The sequence below is a fragment of the Zingiber officinale genome, chromosome 8A (genome assembly GCF_018446385.1).
Source record: "Zingiber officinale cultivar Zhangliang chromosome 8A, Zo_v1.1, whole genome shotgun sequence".
Taxonomy (NCBI): Eukaryota; Viridiplantae; Streptophyta; class Magnoliopsida; order Zingiberales; family Zingiberaceae; genus Zingiber; species Zingiber officinale.
In genome coordinates this window covers 831,856-845,474 of record NC_056000.1, presented here as the reverse complement: position 1 = coordinate 845,474, position 13,619 = coordinate 831,856, and the positions used below count along the sequence as shown (strand labels likewise).

Here is a 13,619-nt window from a genome sequence, read left to right as displayed (position 1 = left end):
AGCGCTCCGAAGGGGCCGGAGCCTACGTGGCGGGCACCGGGCCGCCGCTGTCTGCTCCCTTCCCGCCACTGACGCCACGTGGGCCACCGCTGCCCCATCCTCCCCGACACGCCCCTTGTCTCGCCTAGACTAGCTCCCTCCGTCGCCTACGTGCATTGCTTCATCCCTTTCGCCAGCCCTATAAATACCCGTCTCCTCGATCATCCTCCCACCCACAACCATCAAAAGCCGTCTTTGCTACTTGATCTGATCGATTCGAATCGATCGATGGCGGTGCTGAAGGCGACGAGCCCGACGGCGGCGGCGACCACCAAGCTTGGGCCGGCAGCGTGCGAGAAGGATGCGGAGAAGTTAGCGTTCATCGAAGAGATGACGGCGAACGCCGACCAGGTGCAAGAGAGGGTGCTGGCGGAGATCCTGACGCAAAATTCCGAAACGGAGTATCTGCGACGGTACGGCCTCAACGGCGCCACCGACCGCGTCACGTTCAAGTCCAAGATTACGATGGTCACGTACGAGGACCTCCAACCGGAGATCCAGAGGATCGCCAACGGGGACCGCACCGCCATCCTCTCGGGCCACCCCATCTCGGAATTCCTAACGAGGTAGGTAGATTATTATTATTAACCGCTCAATTCTTTCAACTCTATTACTTGCATATTAATTAATTTTTGTTCTTATTTAATTATAGTTAATTATTAACTGGATCTCGTGAACGTAGTTCGGGGACGTCGGCCGGCGAGAGGAAGCTGATGCCGACAATCCAAGCAGAGTTGGACCGGCGGCAACTCCTCTACAGTCTTCTCATGCCTGTTATGAATCTGTCCGTACTTCCTCTGTTTTCTCTTTAATTTCGTTTCTTCTTCTGAAGAATATATATATAATTCTTGGGAATGCTCCTCTAATTAATCTCCAGTTATGGTATCAACAAGTTAATTATGTTTTATTCGTCTTGATTCTATAATCCCACTTGCAAGTTGCAAGTTGCAACCACGTCCTAATTATAATCGAGCTTGCACTAATTATAAACAAAGCATTAAAGTCCTCTTACACAAGTTAATTAATTCTATTATAAAGATGCATGAGCATCGTGGTTCATTAATTAAACAGGCTCAATTATCGTATTCTGGTTTAAATGATTATTAATTACGTACTTGGCTTAATTAATTTTAATCACTGAAATTTAATGAAACTGGTTAGGTACGTTCCGGGATTGGACAAGGGGAAGGGGCTCTACTTCTTGTTTGTGAAGTCTGAGAGCCGGACGCCCGGCGGCCTGCCGGCTCGGCCGGTGCTCACAAGCTACTACAAGAGCGACCACTTCCGTTCGCGGCCGTTCGACCCCTACAACGTCTACACGAGCCCCACCGCTGCTATCCTCTGCGCCGATGCCTTCCAGAGCATGTACGCGCAGATGCTCTGCGGCCTCATCGACCGCCTAGCCGTCCTCCGCGTCGGGGCCGTCTTCGCCTCCGGCCTCCTCCGAGCCATCCGCTTCCTCCAGCTCCACTGGCGCGACCTCGCCGCCGACATCTCTTCCGGCGTCCTCACCCCCAAGGTCACCGACCCGGCCATCCGTGAGGCGGTGGGGGATCTCCTGAGGCCCGACGCGACCCTCGCGGAGCTCATTGAGGCGGAGTGCGCGGGCGGCGACTGGGCCGGGATCGTGAAGCGGATCTGGCCCAATACCCAGTACCTCGACGTGATCGTGACAGGAGCGATGGCGCAGTATATTCCGACTCTAGAATACTACGGCGGCGGGATGCCGATGGCGTGCACCATGTACGCCTCCTCGGAATGCTATTTCGGACTCAACCTCCGGCCTATGTGCAAACCGGGCGAGGTTTCTTACACCATCATGCCTATGATGGGTTACTTCGAGTTCCTCCCCCACGAGGAAGGTTCCGCCGTCGGTGGCGCAGCACTGCAGCAGCTCGTCGACCTGGTCGATGTCGAGGTCGGCAAGCAGTATGAGCTGGTCGTCACCACCTACGCCGGCCTTTGCCGCTACCGCGTCGGCGACATTCTCCAGGTAATTAATTAATTGATCGCATAAATTCGAGGCTCTAGCAATGTATAATTACCATAATTTTTAAAATGCGATCGAGATTTTCCAGGTGACGGGGTTTCACAACGCGGCGCCGGAGTTCCGGTTCGTGCGGCGGAAGAACGTGCTGCTGAGCATCGAGTCGGACAAAACGGACGAGGCGGAGCTGCAGGGGGCGGTGGAGCGGGCTGCAGCGCTGCTGCGGCCGTGGGGGGCGACAGTGGCGGAGTACACGAGCCAGGCGGACACGAAGGCCATCCCTGGGCACTACGTCATCTACTGGGAGCTACTGATGAAGGAAGGAGAAGGAGAAGGAGAAGGAGAAGGAGAAAGGGGGCGGTTGCCACCGGCGGAGACGCTACGAGCGTGCTGCCTGGAGATGGAGGAGGCGATGAACACTGTGTACCGGCAGAGCCGGGTGGCGGACGGCTCCATCGGGCCGCTGGAGATCAGGGTGGTGCGTGCAGGCACCTTCGAGGAGCTCATGGACTACTCCCTCTCCCGGGGCGCCTCCATTAACCAGTACAAGGTGCCGCGCTGCGTCACCTTCCCGCCCATCATCGAGCTCTTGGACTCCAGGGTTGTGGAGGCCCACTTCAGCCCCTCCTGCCCAAAGTGGGCCCCTCATTAACAACTAGCTTGTGATTTCCATGTTCAATCAGTAGTCTATCGTGAAGTGTAATGTTGGTTAATTATATGTAATGTGATTTTAAAATGTTTGGTCCTCACTTGATGACTTTGTATTGCTGATGTTGAATATGTAAGGCTTTTCTTTGCAACAACAACAACAGCAAACAAGAAAAGAAAGAAACAAAAAATCAAAAAAAAAAAACACCTTTTGCTGCTATGTAGAATTAATTCACTGTCAGACTTGACTTTCATCGCTAAGGACGAAGACGATGTGAGTTTGCTTGCATGATCTTTAGTTATGGGCGCCAAATACAATATCTTATCTAGTGCGTTGAAGTGATAACCCTATCAACAGCACCACATACCTTTGGGTGCCACGCGACGTCAGTGACTTCTCCAATCCGTAACTTGGTACAGTCAAGAGGCCAACGCATGTCGTTGGCCCGTGCAATTATTGGCACAAAAACACACAAAGGTAGACAAAGACAAATGTTCGATTGCTATCAATTTAAATCTAGGATTTTGTAGGCTTATCTACCAGGAATCATACATAAACTAAAGTCTCTGCTTTGGAATTTAACCATCATTTCCACTGGGAAAGTACATCACAAACAGGTAGACAAGAAGTCTGAAACAGTTGCTTGACTGGCGGACAAGATTTTACTGTCCCAACAATTAAGTATTAACATCCAATCCAGTTGTCAGAAAGAGGTTTCAAATCGTGAGGAAATCTGACAGAAAGGTCTGGATAAATACAAACACCAAACAAAGACTACACTTGATTGCAGTTGGCCTTACACAAATAAAGTTGTCAAGAGGCATGAAATTGAGTGTTCCCAACAAGAATGCATCAAAGATAAACCAATCTTTTGTAGCAATTATTTACATACTGACACTACTTACATTTTTGGCGTGCGTACTCACTAAGAAGGCTTGCAGTAACTTGTGCCGACCAGATGCTCCTAGACAAGCAGAAAGGACACTGCTCTGCGCTACCAGATTTTGCAGTGGTTACCCAATTCAATGTCATTGCGTGTCTTGCTGAATAAGGGGATGAACTCGTATTACTGGACAGCCCTCTCTGACAAAAAGATGTACTACTCCGCAATGCCATCCGGTGATGTGGTTTGTTCATTCCCAGATATGTTGAATAGTTGCACGAGCTCTAGCCTGGATTCGAGGCCTCAAATGTGATGGCCTAATAGCATGCACCTAACACCAGCACAAGGGTTTCAAATTAAATAATCAGAAGCATTTGTTGCAACCGTGAACCAATTTTAGTATGACGTTCATACCAGAAAAGAAGGCGTGCAAGAAAGTCACGAGGGACTATAATCATAGGCTGAAACTTAAGATAGTTGTTATCGCATTCGGAAGAGTCATCCTTCCATGTGTTTCCAGCCATCATGTTTTCAGATTGATGAGGTGGACTAGGATGCATATTTGGAGATAGAGTTGCGAGTAGGCCATGTACTACTGAGTGAATGGCATCTTCCACCTCAGAGTAAGTCGGCTCGGAAATTTCAGCAACCTACAGAAAAGACAATTGAAGTACACCACATCAATCAAACATGAGGTTAGATAAAAAAGAATAAAGACAGTTTTTAGAGTAAACCATGAGACCTCGAGAACAAAAACCTCAGAAGTTGAGGACCTTAGAGAAAAAAAGGGGGAAAACACACACATCTATAATAATTCTTTACTTATGCGGATGGAATCTATTCCATATATATTTTTCCCTTAACTTTTCCTAAAAAAAAAAGTTGGAGTCTTTGGAACAACTATACTTATTACATTAGCTAAAGCTTATTTGTTTGTATTCATTTATATCACAAGAAGATGGACTTTACTAGGATGAAAATGGGCCAGCAATTAAATCTTGGATGGAAACTTCTTTTTTTTTGTTGGATAATCTATTATTGAATTATTCTTTATTTGTTTCACAATAAGTATTATTTTTTAGTTTTATAGTCTTGTCATACTTTCCTAGTTTTTGCGAAATCTTCAAATCATATTGAGGACTGATTTGTATTGATGGAAATATTTTCTCCCAAAACAACGAAAAGGTTTAAATTGCATTAATTCGAATGTGAAGATTCCAAATAAATTTCACATTTTTTAATCTGGGAAATGGTCCAAGAATACACTAAAACTTTGGATTAGCAGCATGAATCACACAACGACTGATATGCAAGCTTACTAGAAATTCACAGGCTGGAAATAGTTGCATGTAGTTTACAACTGACCTTCTCAGGTTGCAATGATCTCAAATAATCCAGCAATTCATTCTTTTCCTCTCCTACAAACTGTTGCATCTTAAGGGCAGAATGTTTCCTTTTCATAGAATGTAACTCCTGGAGATTCATGATATTATGATTTATGAACAATGGTAAGAGGAAAGCAAGGTTGGATAAATTATTTTTGAAAGATATCTGACATTTGAACTGGAAATAATAATAGTACAAACAATAAAGTGAAAGTAAGAGTAGTATGTCTGTATGAAGATGTATTTCATATGGATGTTAAGAATATTTCTTTGGAAAATGTTAATTTCTAATTAAAACAGGTTACGTATATAAGAGGATCAATGAGAAATAAGAGATGAAAAATGGATCAGCAATTTGATGCTATCTATAATGCAAATAACAAGGCAGAAATGCAGGTTAGCATAAGAAATGGTGGCTGAATCAGGAGACATAATTGGCAAAAGATGCTCTTAGTTAACTAGAGAAGAATGCTTATGAGCAATCCATCCCAAGTATGCCCATGCAACATGCTCGGTGACAAATTTGAGATAATTACAATAGGTGAACAATAATTATATCACTTTGCAACACACCTTCCATCAACTTGTGCATTAATTTATTAAGTTTGATGCTCTCATATTACTCTGAATGGAATGTAAACGACCTCTAAGTTACAACTTAATAGTTTCTTTAAAATATATATGCTAGAGACTTAGCTCCACAACTTTATATTTAAATAAAAATCGATTAATATGTGCAGTTTACTTTAGAGCAAAAAATAGTCAAGGCATATATTCCAATAGAGAAGGTAGTTACATACAGCAGGGGCGTTGAATTCCTCTTAGAGGAATCTAAACAAATAATGGAAATCAAGCCTGAAAGTGGGTTGGAGAAGAAGACAGAGATGCAGTTTATTTTTTTCTACAATACACACTAATTATATGGAGTGTAATGCAAGAAAATGATATTGATGATAGTAATATAAAACAGCAGTAATCCTTCACAAAAACTGCATGCCCCTTTGTTTCAAGTTTCAACGTCAGGTGAGCAAGCCGACCACTTGCACTTCCTCTACAAAGAAAGAGATGCCATTAGTTTCACAACTGAAACTTAATAAGAGAAGTTTTCTTGTAGAAGGAAATCTCTTAATTTCAGCAATAGTGCAGACTTAGTTTATCTTCAACTGGCAGTATTATTGCATATAAAATATAGTACCTTTTCCACAGAATTTAACTTGGATTGCAGCTGCCGAATATATTCTATGGCTTGAGGTGTCAGATCACCACAAATTTTAGTGCTAATATCCTCACAAGATCCATCATGTCCAAGCATATTATGATCCTCTAGGATATCATTGTCCTCTAACGAATTTGACATTATACAAGTCCTTTCAGATAAAATCTCATTATTATCGTTTCCTAGATGATCTATTCCTCCACCATCATCTTCGGGACTATCTAAATTATTTTCAAGAAAAAGCCTATATTCTGCATTGTGTAATGTGTACCTGCAATTATTCTTCCAATTATGTATAGTATGTCAAGATTAAAATTATGTGCAAAATTAGTAAAGGTGAGGCAAACAAACAGAGTTAACAGAAAGAGTTGATAAGTTAACAAATTTATGAAAACTCATTACATTCAAAGTAAGTGTATAGAAATAGAATAAAAGGGGGCAAAGTTTCCTGGTGTGAGGTGTATGTGATCGTAAATGATGCTTAGCAAAAGATTTTAGGCCCATATTTGCATTGACCCAGCAGATACAATTTTCCCTAGAGTGATGCTATTATTTGGATGCAACTTCTGTATGGGGTCTATCCTGAATGCCGTTAGCAGAACAGTTATTCCTCAGTCTGATTGGAAAATATGAGCATCCTATATTTAGACATGTTATATGGACACACTTGGGAATAATTATTCCTGGACCCACATAATAAGTTTCCCTGATAAGTACATTTTAGTCAAACTCAATCTTCTTTCATTTGCTCCTCAGAAAGTAGTATATTTTTGGTTTCTTTCCTTGTTATTTCATATTATTGTCTGTACTCTTCCTCTAAAGAAAACAAAAGAGTATTATGCAATGGAATTATTGTGTTCCAACTGACAATTGATTCCATTGACCAAGACATCTACTTTGAAAATGCTCCTTAAAGACTCAAGATGATCAACTCAAAATAATAAAATGTCTTTCATCCTTACAAGATTCACCCATCGTTTGCAATTATTTGAAAAAAAATGCACCGTGATAAGAAGTAACATTTTTCCACTTCTATCAATATTTAAATACAGATCCAACTTTAATTATTTTTTTTTAAATGTGCTGACATATTTAATTTTCAACATCTTATATACAAAATATAAATTGTGTTAGCTTTTATAATACCATTAATATCATATGTATACTATCTCCTTTTAGAATTTTAGACAGTGTATCAAATTAGGATAATACCATTAATATCATATCGTAGAATTCAAAATTCAGAAGTAAAACAAACTTTAAATGAGATGCACAATGGAAAAGCCGTTGGACCAGATGATATTCCGATAGAGGTATGGAAGTGCTTAGGGAAACAAGGTATTGAATGACTTACCAAATTATTTAACATGATATTGAAAATGAAAAAAATGTCTGATCAATGGAGGATAAGTACTCTAGTTCCCTTATATAAGAATAAAGGAGACGTACAAAATTGTGCAAACTATAGGGGTATTAAACTAATGAGTCATAGTATGAAACTTTGGGAAAAAGTAATAGAAAAAAGATTAAGGAAGGAGACCATAGTGACAGAAAATCAATTTGGGTTCATGCCTGGAAAGTCGACAATAGAAGCTATACATCTTCTTAGACAATTAATTGAAAAATATCGGGAGCAAAAACAAGATCTATACATGGTATTCATTGACTTAGAAAAAGTTTATGATAGAGTCCCAAGAGAAATTATATGGAGAATTTTAGAAAAGAGAGGTGTTAGCGTAACATATATTGAACTAATTAAGGATATGTATGAGGATGTTACGACCAGAGTAAAGACTTCAGGGGGAGTAACTGAAACATTTCCAATAAAGATAGGGTTACATTAAGGATCAGCTCTAAGTCCCTATCTTTTTACACTAATTATGGACGAACTCACTGCGCACATTCAAGACACGGTACTGTGGTGCATGTTATTTGCAGATGATATTATTTTGGTAGATGAAACACGTGAAGGTGTAAATGCTAAGTTAGAATCTTGGAGGGAAATACTAGACGGGAAAGGTTTTAAGCTTAGTAGATGAGACACGTGAAGGTGTAAATGCTAAGCTAGAATCTTGGAGGGAAACACTAGAAGGGAAAGGTTTTAAGCTTAGTAGATTAAAGACAGAATATATGAAATTTATGTTTAGCAATATTAGAAGTAATGAAACAATTGTTAAGATAGGAGAGGACGAGTTGCCCGGAACCGAGAGATTTAAATATTTAGGATCATTTTTACAAAATGATGGAGCGATTGAGAGAGATGTCTTACATAGAAAACAAGCAGGATGGGTGAAATGGAGGGGAGCGTCGAGTGTTTTATGTGACCGTAAAGTACCTCTTAAACTTAAAGATAAGTTCTATAAAACCGCAGTTAGACCTGCTATGTTATATGGAGCTGAATGTTGGGCTATGACTCGAGCACATGAGTAGAAGATGAGAGTTGCAGAGATGTGGATGTTAAGGTGGATGTGTGGACATACGAAGATGGACAAAATAAGAAATGAGAGCATTAGAGAGAAAGTTGGAGTTGCATCTATCGAGGAAAAACTCCGAGAGACACGTTTAAAATGGTACGGACATATACTTAGACCAGTAAATGCTCCAGTTAGGCGATGTGAAACTATGATAAACATGCATATCAAACGAGGAAGAGGAAGACCAAAAAAGGCTTGGTTAGCAACAATAAAACAAGATAAAATTTATTTAAATATAGATGATGATATAATAAGAGATAGAGCTCAATAGCGTAAAAGGATTCATACAGCCGACCCCACCTAGTAGGAAAAGGCTTGGTTGTTGTTGTTGTTGTTGTATCAAATTACATTTTCACTTGTTGAACAAAATCTAATCTTCACTTTTAAATTTGGTCAAATTACTAAGGATTGATTTGGACGATACCTGACATGATTACTCTAAGTGTCTGATTCCTTGAATAGATAAGTTGAAAAATGGATTTGAAAGATGAGGTTAATCAACAACCGGATCATCTTTCACCTGTTTCCTTTTTCCAATTTTAGCACTTGCTAGAAACAATAAAGCCATCAGTTCTCTCTATATTCAAGGAGGCACTCAAAGGATAATTTCCTTTCTATTTCTTCCCTTCACTTTTTTGTCTTTCTTACACATTCATCTTTTTAATTTAACATCTCTTCAAGGCTGCAACATTAGTTTGGTCCTTTTTAACTAAATGAGTACATCATTTTCTACCATTAATAGCTGATATACGAGGACAATGAAAATAATTTTTACAAATGATAAAGAATATTTGACAAAGTGAAAGTTAACCCTTCGCTTACCCTGTTTTCATGGAAGAAACTAATAACTTGAAAAGTGATGCCCAAAGAACTTCAACTACCACAGTAAATTGATTGGATGGAAGAAGACCCAACATGCTTGAAATAGTTCTTTTCATTGCATCCACTGTGTTAGGTGGTGCATCTTTTTGGATGTGGCCCACATCCATAGGTTCAATCTCTTCTATCAAACTTAATAGTGGTGACTTCTGAAAAGTGAAGGGGAAAAAATGGATCAGAAGATATCGTAGAAGTTAAATATGGACGAAAGATCTTTGAGATATGTAAGCAAGATCCTAAGAGAACGGTATGTCTTATTACTCATCTGATCTTGTTAATGTCTCAATCTAATCATATTCATGTATCTTTCACACACTATTTTCCATATGCATATTCTAGTACCTCGACTCGTTTCATGGATCAAATTGTCTAGGATTTTATCACAAAATTGAACCCAACCAAAAATATGGTTTATTAAATATGTATAGTTTGAAAATCATACTCATTAAATGAGAAAACTATGAAGTCGAAGAGGATAATGAATTCCGTGGTATTATTTTCTGAATGACTTTAAGGACAACCTATCCCACAAGGAAGCTAGTAAATGTTCTCCTTATGTTGTAGAACAGATTACAATGCTTCTTACAATAATGATGGATAACACTTTAGCTAACAATCTATGTTACTACAAACATCAAACAGATTTGTTTGGCAGAACAACATGAGCTGGCTCAAGAAATCAAAGCGGATTTCATTAACACTATAGAACTTGAAAAAAAAACACGAAAAAAAAACTGAGTTTATTATATTGTCATTATCACATAGTAATAAAAACCATTAATAAATCAAAGAATGTTACAAGTAATTCTAAGATGTGAGAACTAGTCTGAAACAATTAAGCTGAGAAGCTTATTACAATAGGGCAGAAATTGTCAGAGAGAAATATCAAGAAACTCCTGGATTGAACCTTAGAGGCAATTTAGAATAGTGGTAATATTCTGGCAAAAAAAAGTGATTGTTGACAAGATTTAAAAGAGAAAAAAACCACCACATATATTTCCTCTCGGAAGAAGTTAAAAAATTCATACTGCAGAGCAGCAAGAGAGGGAAAAAAAAATAAAAAACATTTGAATTTGTCATCAACCACATTTGTTAGGTTGAAATACAATAAATACCCAATAAGTAATCCTGAAAATTTACAAAAAAAAAAAAACATAGTAAGAATGTTGATATTCAAGAAGCAAATCCAGTGAATAAAAAAGCAGATTGGTTCGTTTCCAAATACTAAACCTTTGGAACAAATAGTCACTCAGCAGAGAATTGCCATCCTTTGTTGAATTTTATCTCATTCCACTGGTCATACTGAGTAATTTATGCTACCCAATTGTAAATTTAGAAACTTTCGTAAGCCACAGTTCTTTTTAACCCAGGTTTTTAGACGAGCAGTTTGTCTACAATACACGCCCACTTCATTCAATTTACGAATTCGAATTCAATACACTGTTTGACAACCAATCCGTTGATAATCCTAACCAATCTGACAATCTTTTCCAGAAATTGATCCTGAATACAATTCCTCCTATGAATCCGATCTAGGACGACAAAATAAACCAACATAATATGCCACGATACCATAGATTGATGTTTCTTTTTTCCGGCAACAGGACATACGGTGATGAAGCAATACTAACCTTGGACGAGTGGCTCTTGGATCTGACCTTGGCGTCGAATTCGTTGAATGGGACTGCGGCGCAGGCGAGGACAGCGTGCAGCCGGGGCTTCGATGGCCCAAACGGTGAGAATAGATGTGCAACGTGAAGGCAAGACAGTGAGGCCATCGACGGCAGCAGTGGGCGATGCCGTGCGAGGAAAGAGGCCCGGGAGAGCAACGCGACGACCGTCGGCATCCGCTCCGCCGTCCCTGGTTCCTGTCCCTCTCTCTCGTCTCCCCCTTGGTGTTGGATTACGGCGTGAATCGGGAGCCGCGACTAATAATCAGGCGAGTCCAACTTGGACGGCTCAGAGTCCACGCGTCGGAACTCCAATGACTCCGTCGCTCACGTGGAGGACTGGCCGATTCGTGGCGGACAACATCAGTGAACTGATCCTAATCTACTCATTTTGATTTTAAAAATAATAATTTAACATTTTTCTTATTTTTTTTATAATTGACATCGTTAGCACCAATAATCCTAAATGATCAACCGACCTCATATAAAATTTTTTACGTATCATAAATTAAAAAGTACTTAAATATTAGTTAACGTTCTTTCCATTAAAAAAATTATCTATTAATTCATTAAAATTAAAACTCAATTTTTATATATCTGAAAATTGAAAAAAATGTCATGAACGTTTAGCTTATCTTTATCCTACTTTCTATAAAAACATTGATGATCCGAGAAATAAATACCCACACGACGGGCTCCTAACCCAGTCAACAAGTAGTCCTGATGGCATTTTTCAAGACTTAATCAATACAAGGATTATGACCTCTTAATAAGGGGAAGTCCTAAGATTTTCTTCTTATGACCCTTTAACAATCTATTAGTAATCTCTTAAGGGAGGGATATTCTAGGGGCTTCTCTCTATAAATATAGGGGAAAGAAGAGCTAGGTATGAGAAAATTCTCTAATCATGTTTTTTTTTTTATTCTTTTATCTTATGTCAGCTATTACCAAAATCTCAATGCTAACTTAGGCATCAAAATGGTTTAACCAGGCCCAATGAACTCTTTTGATATTTGCTACTCTCTGCAAGAAATCACAGCTCTAAGAGAAGAAATCTAGGAGAAGACATCAACGTCATTGTTCTTTAGTCTGAGATGAATTTCTGTCACTACATCATAGTGGTGAGATTTTCAAACCAGAATAAATTGATGTTGTCTGTGGGAACCTGAGTGAAAAGTGTTGAGCGATCTCTTTAATGATCACTTGGTCTTGGACCAACGATCTCCATCAGCAAATGTCCTATATTTTGACGTATTTAGTTTTATATTTTGAATATAAATTGTAGCTCGTCCTTGTAGCTTTATTTGAAGTACTTCGTCGTCATTGTTGACTATTTCTCTTAGTCTTGGACCAGCGACCTCCATCAACAAATGTCCTTTTCATAGCCCAGACTGCACGGACTCGGACATAGTCAGGGTTAAAATCCTATTTGTAAGGAACTAGATGCGCTAAACACACAAACGCACAGCGGAAAAATACTAGTTCCTCTAGAAGATCCATGCGAAGGGAAAAGAAAAATATTCTAAGTTTACATAAGAACATAGCATGAGAGATTATACCTTTGGTGCGTGCTCACGGACTCCCGACAGCTCGGATCACAGCACGATCTCACATTTGCACCTCTACGGTATCCACACGAACAAGCGTTCGTTTATCTCACAAACTCACAAGATGGAGAAGGTCAAGATCCAACCTAACCTGTTTGTGGCTATTATCTTGTATGACTTCATCCCTCTATCATTGATATCTAGATTGATCAATGAGACATAGACCGTGTCATCCTCTTATCAACCTTTGTATTTCTTGATCTCTAAGTAGACACACTCAATCAAATAAGCTCAAGATATCATATTGACTCATTTGTGCATGGTCATGCTTTCTTGTGTCTTACTAATTAATGGGCCAACAGATATCGCTTCCATCATATGGAGAGATAGATCCCATCTACATCACTCACATCCCTTAGCATAATTCATTGCACACCCAGTGATCGACTTTATTGTCCACCTTATTACAGGTGACGTTTGTCGATACCAAAGTACACAACTCCTTATATAGGGAACCGTAGTGACTTCAGGTCTAAGGACTATTCATACCAATAGTCATATGAGAATGTTTATGACACTCATATAACGATCCATGAAATATTTTCATGGTGGGTCATTTAGTATATATTCTCTAATATATACTAATGTGTCAACCTGATATTTCATATTCATGACTTATGAGATCAAATCATCCGTTGACCTACATGCTAGTCTCAACGCATTAATATTGTCCTTGTATATTAATGTTCAACTATAAATAGTTAAAAGTAGTGTTCTCTACAATATCTCATTATCAATTCAACCAATTGATATACTGTAGATAAGAACCTACTACCCAAGGACATTATTATACTTATTCAATTGGCACTGAACTGAAATAAATATAATAA

The 13,619-nt window shown here is 39.4% G+C and overlaps 2 protein-coding genes across 2 annotated transcripts; one reads left to right on the top strand and one right to left on the bottom strand.

Annotated features, from left to right (window-relative positions):
• The first annotated feature begins 216 nt into the window (after positions 1-216).
• LOC122012781 (indole-3-acetic acid-amido synthetase GH3.8-like) lies at positions 217-2,775 on the top strand. Its single transcript, XM_042569424.1, has 4 exons — positions 217-605; positions 722-823; positions 1,201-2,032; positions 2,118-2,775. The coding sequence occupies exons 1-4, from the start codon at positions 268-270 to the stop codon at positions 2,676-2,678; spliced, it is 1,833 nt and encodes a 610-aa protein (XP_042425358.1). The 5' UTR covers positions 217-267; the 3' UTR covers positions 2,679-2,775.
• A 624-nt stretch (positions 2,776-3,399) lies between these two features.
• LOC122011744 lies at positions 3,400-11,552 on the bottom strand. Its single transcript, XM_042568121.1, has 6 exons — positions 11,144-11,552; positions 9,456-9,661; positions 6,139-6,430; positions 4,924-5,031; positions 3,973-4,208; positions 3,400-3,889 (listed from the first exon to the last, which is right to left on the bottom strand). Exons 1-6 carry the CDS (start codon positions 11,357-11,359, stop codon positions 3,862-3,864), a joined length of 1,086 nt encoding a protein of 361 aa, XP_042424055.1. The 5' UTR covers positions 11,360-11,552; the 3' UTR covers positions 3,400-3,861.
• Between the last annotated feature and the right edge of the window lie 2,067 nt (positions 11,553-13,619).